The 5001-nt window shown below is 37.9% G+C and overlaps 1 protein-coding gene across 1 annotated transcript; it reads right to left on the bottom strand.

Annotated features, from left to right (window-relative positions):
• Positions 1-5001, bottom strand: LOC136233787 (G-type lectin S-receptor-like serine/threonine-protein kinase At1g11410). Its single transcript, XM_066023476.1, has 7 exons — positions 3714-5001; positions 3332-3457; positions 2262-2467; positions 1748-1958; positions 1429-1666; positions 479-629; positions 1-381 (listed from the first exon to the last, which is right to left on the bottom strand). The coding sequence occupies exons 1-7, from the start codon at positions 4999-5001 to the stop codon at positions 238-240; spliced, it is 2364 nt and encodes a 787-aa protein (XP_065879548.1). The 3' UTR covers positions 1-237.

Genomic DNA, 5001 nt, shown 5'->3' with positions numbered 1-5001 from the left:
TTTTCATTTCTCCTAGAAATAGAAAGTTATTTATGAATTCATTTGCATAACCAGTGATTAGCAATTCGTATTTTTAGCGACTCACCAAACTCGAAATTGTGAGTTCATTAATAGAACATTCTGCAATCTCATCTGCTGCAATGGAGTTAGAATTATTGGTAGATTTTCTAAAAATGAAAGCTAGTTGTTTCGGAGAGGGAAGAGCCTTTTCGCTCCCTAACATTAGGACTACTTCTATCATAGTTGGTCTGTCCTCTGCATTTTCTTGTACACATAAAACCCAATTTGAATGCATCTCATGGCTTCATCCTTAGGATATGACCCTTCCAGTGATGAATCAACAATCTCAATTCCTCTGTCTTGTCTCCACAGTTCCCACACCTGTATCATTCATAGCATTAACATATGGAGAATAAAATAAGTTATAGATTTATAGATCGGTGTCGGTGTCTAATGTCTATGAGTTTCCATCACTTACATGTTCTATCAAGCTCAAGGAAGGATCTCCTTGATGAAATCCATTGTTCTTCTTGGCACTCACAATCTCCAACATTATAACCCCAAAACTAAACACATCTGATTTTGCTGAAAATTTTCCAAATAATCCATACTCCGGAGACATATAGCCACTGAAGAAGAAAATTGTTGAAAAATGAACTTCACACATAGTTATTGAAGGGGCATGGCGCACTAAGGCGCAAAGGGTCCTGGAGCCTTGGCGTGCGCCATAGCTAGACAAGGCGCACTTTCAAAATTTAAAATTACAAACCATGAAACTAATATAAAAATGCAATGAATACTAAATTATGAAAATATCTTAAGCATAAATAAATTTTAAAATGCAAAATAAACTCCATATTAGATGGATAAAGTTGAATACTAAATCCGTAGCGTTTTTCTTTCTACTAGACTTCTGTTGTTTCAATCCGTAGTGTTTTCTTTCTACTAGATTTCTTCCTCTTATAAAATACAATGACTCTCTCTTCCTCTTCAAATCATAAATGTACTCTGTCTCTTCCTCTTTAAATCATAAGCGTATTCTGTTTCTTCCTCTACTAGTAATAAACGTATAATCTCTTCTCTTTTGATAAATGTATAATCTCTCTCTCTTTTAATAACTTTCTTTTTAATAAAACTTCCCCTAACTGCCAAACATTCTAGAAAAAACTGCTCCTAACTGCCAAACATTCCAGAAAACTGCCTCTAACTGCCAAGGCGCGCCTTTGGCAACTGCTCTTGGTGCAAAATGGCGCACCAGGCGCGCGCCATGGCGATTGCGCCTCGCCATGGCAGCCCCATGGCGCTAAGGCGCTAAGGCCTGCGCTAAGTGCGCCATGCGCCTCCATTAATAACTATGACTTCACATGTATTCTAAGTTTTGTTTGTGGATGTTCACTTTGACAAAATATTGTGTAGTTCCGTACTTACTATGTCCCTACAACTCTATTTGTTTTCTCTTGAATTTGATCAGTCCTGAATATCCTAGCCATGCCAAAATCTGAAATTTTAGGGTTCATGTTTGCATCTAGTAAAATGTTGCTGCATTTTAGATCCCTATGAATGATTTTCAGCCTTGAATCTTGGTGAAGGTATAAGATGCCACGAGCAATTCCAGTTATAATATCGAAGCGTTTCTTCCAGTCCAAGATAGATTTTCTTGTTTGATCTACATAAAGATTTGTTATGGTTACTTTTGACAGTTTATAGTTAAACAGGTAATAATACTCATACATGAACAATTACTTACCAAAAATAAATGAATCCAATGATTTGTTTGGCAGATATTCGTAAATCAACATTTGTTCTCCTCCCTCAATGCAACATCCTAGAAGCTTCACAAGATTCCTGTGCTGAAGCTTTGCAAGTAACATAATTTCATTTCTAAGTTCTTCTATCCCTTGCCCTGAATTAGTGGATAATCGTTTTACAGCAACTTCTTTCCCATCAGATAGCTGACCCTGAACCAATTATTAGAATTAGAAGAATCAGCTTTCTCCGAGTAATCAATTAGAAACTACTTTTTCTCATGTTGTTGCTAAACATCACAATGACAGAACTAGAGCAAGCACAGTAGCGTTCACCTGGATTGATCTTCCAGTTTCATGACACCTTAGGATGTTTTGGATATCCACCGTAGGATTATAATGAGCCTATATCTAACGGCGAATGACCAAATTCATTTGGTCACTCAGGATCCAGGTGAACGCTACTGGGAGCAAGCATATGTAATGTAGTATCTAAATATCGTATGAGCAAACTACCTTGTAAACTATACCAAAACCACCCTGGCCAAGTTTGTTTGCTGGAGAAAAATTATTTGTGGCTGTGACAATGATGCTGAGGTCAAAAAATAATATATCTTGGGGATGACTGCCCTGCTCTAGCTCACTTGCCACTGTTGTATTTTTGTAGTAGATTGAACCAGATGTAGGATTAAATAGTCTGTTCTCCCGTCGCTTGTTTATTGCTGTCCTTTAAAAAATTCAAAGCTAATGGTTAATCTCCGGTGTAAGTGGGTGTCATGAAACTGGAAGATCAATTCAGTTTTAGACGAACCCACCCACCCCTATGTGCCTTAGTTCATCTTCAAAGCTAGGGCTGTAATCCAGCCGAGCCAAGTTGAGCTTTGAACTGCTCAAGCTCGACTGGCTATAAAATTAACGAGCTCGAGCCGAGCTTGCTATAAAATTAATGAGCCCGAGCCGAGCTTTGGCTTGCTCAACGAGCTCGAGCCGAGCTTCAAGCTTGTTTCGAGCCCAAAATCCTCTTTGGACTTGGTTCATTAAGAAAATTATCTAACCATGAATTGTTTGTGAGTAAACTGTAAATTATATTTGTGAAGTTTGCTCACAAATAACTCTTTAATTGTGTACATAAATAAGCTCACAAGCAAAGTTCGTGAATAAATAAACAAGATGCTTACAAATAGTTTGTCTATTACTCATTTATTATGTTTGTGAACCAACTCATCTAATAACAAATGAAATAATAACAAATGAAATAATATTAAGTTTAGATATTTGTGAACTAACACAAATCTATATCGTTTTCTACAAAACTAAAATTTGTTATAAATGTTCTAATTGAGCCTACTCGCGAGCTTTGGTCTGCTCAAGCTCGGCCCGTTACGAACCGAGCCAGTAAATCGTGCCCACGAGCGGCTCGTTTACAAGTCGAACCGAGCTCTTATCGAGCCGACCACCGAGCCGCTCATGAGCGGCTCGGCTCATTTACAGCCCTATTCAAAGCAATAGTGATTTCCTTTAAATAAGTTAATCTATAGTGTACTTTATTAGCAAAATGGATGAGCGGAGACTCATGGGTTTCTTACCTCCTTTTCTCCTCCTAATCCATAAGTAGATGAATAAGATAATTGTAACCCATGCTGAAGTAATAGGAAGTATTAGAATCTTCCAACCCTTTCTTAGAAAAATATTTGACTGTATGCTATTTTCAGCTGCATCAATTGAAATAATATTTATCAAGAGAAGTCAGAGGAAGATAAATTTGCAATTTTGGTTTAGCTTGAACAAGTAGACAATTTATGCAGCATAGCCATAGAGTAGACATTTGTTGTCGTGTGACCAAGAGGTCACGGGTTTGAGTCTTAGGAGCGGTCTCTTGCCAAATAAATTATACAAAATATTTCGGCACCACCTTTTGTTCTGTTTATGATCTGTGTTTTGAAAAATCATACAAAATATTTAAAATACCTAGTTCAATTGCATCAACACGAACATACAAGTCAAATCCGCCATTACTATCCATGTGATCCACGGTGTCTATTAATTCCCCATACCATGTCAAACATTCATTCCCTGATTCATTATTCTCTATGCTTGCATATGCAGAGCAGGAACAATCTCTCAAGCATTTCCGTTCACATTCTAGATGGCTGATATTGGTGCGTAACCGAGCTCCAGATGAAGTGTCTGGAAACTTGACATGCTCAACTTTCAAAAAGCCTTCTCCGCTGTTGCACAACGAGGAAGATTCCATTCGCTTTCTGGCACATCCTCCTGATCCATCTCGTAGATGCCAATCCCTTGCCAATCTGGGTTCATAACCAGGTAAACAAGAACATTCAAATGCATCAGGATTGCTAAGAGTACACTTACCATAGGCACCACAATGTGCATAAAAGTCACATGGATATTTAGGGGCTGACCAAAACTCTTTCCATTGGCCAATACTCTCACTCCACCTTAACCACTTATAAGTTCCTCCATGATCCACCAGTATTATGAATGTGGAAGCATCATTCATGTTGAATACCACAGATACCTCTTCTTGATTTACAACATAACTATAATTATATATATCAGAGAATCTCCTATGCGGCCATATATGTTGTCGCCAACGACGTTTTGAGCCCTCACACAGGAAGATTTGTAGTATGCCCTTTGGGTCTATTTGAATTGAGAAATCTCCTGTTCTTGGATCATCTTCTGATCTCCATGAGGTTATTCTCCAGTCTAGGCCTCTCTTCTTACTCATCCCATATCTCATTCCCTGTAGATAGGTATTAGTAGGATAATCAAAACTTTGCCATAAAACATTTCTCTTACCGACATGTAGCAAAACCAAGTTCCCAGAATCCAAGAGTTGAGCAACACAAGAAGAATCAGTTATTTCACTTGAAACATTTGTTGACCAAAGTGTACTTGTTCGGTAATGATCGGAATAGAGAACGAGGTTCCCATCTTGGTTAATTGATAGAAGCCCTGATGAGGAGCCATTGATAGGACTATTCCTGTTTGCTATCCACACAACAGATGACTCTGAAATTTTGAGGAAGTGGAACCATATTCCAAGATATGTATGAATTGAACTATGATGAGGAGTGAAGAATCCAAATGCAAATTTGCCATTTTTTGAGACAAGAAGGTCACCTTTTTTTATGATTTGATTTGTAGTAATGCTATCAAGGGAATTGGAATTGTCTGATGGAAAATGAAGAAACAGAAGCAAATAAAGGAGGAAACCTTTTATGGTGGCCAT

Source organism: Euphorbia lathyris, chromosome 6, assembly GCF_963576675.1.
Source record: "Euphorbia lathyris chromosome 6, ddEupLath1.1, whole genome shotgun sequence".
NCBI classification, from domain to species: Eukaryota; Viridiplantae; Streptophyta; class Magnoliopsida; order Malpighiales; family Euphorbiaceae; genus Euphorbia; species Euphorbia lathyris.
Note: the sequence above shows the minus strand (reverse complement) of the source record. Positions and strands in the feature narration are given on the sequence as shown.

Coding starts and splice junctions, on each gene's coding strand:
- LOC136233787 (XM_066023476.1), bottom strand. CDS start 5,001: ATGGCCACCATAAAAGGTTTCCTCCTTTATTTGCTTCTGTTTCTTCAT. Junction 2,468..3,331: donor GATTAGGAGGAGAAAAGGAG/GTAAGAAACCCA, acceptor TTTAAAGGACAG/CAATAAACAAGCGACGGGAG. Junction 1,959..2,261: donor GTTTTGGTATAGTTTACAAG/GTAGTTTGCTCA, acceptor TAATTGGTTCAG/GGTCAGCTATCTGATGGGAA.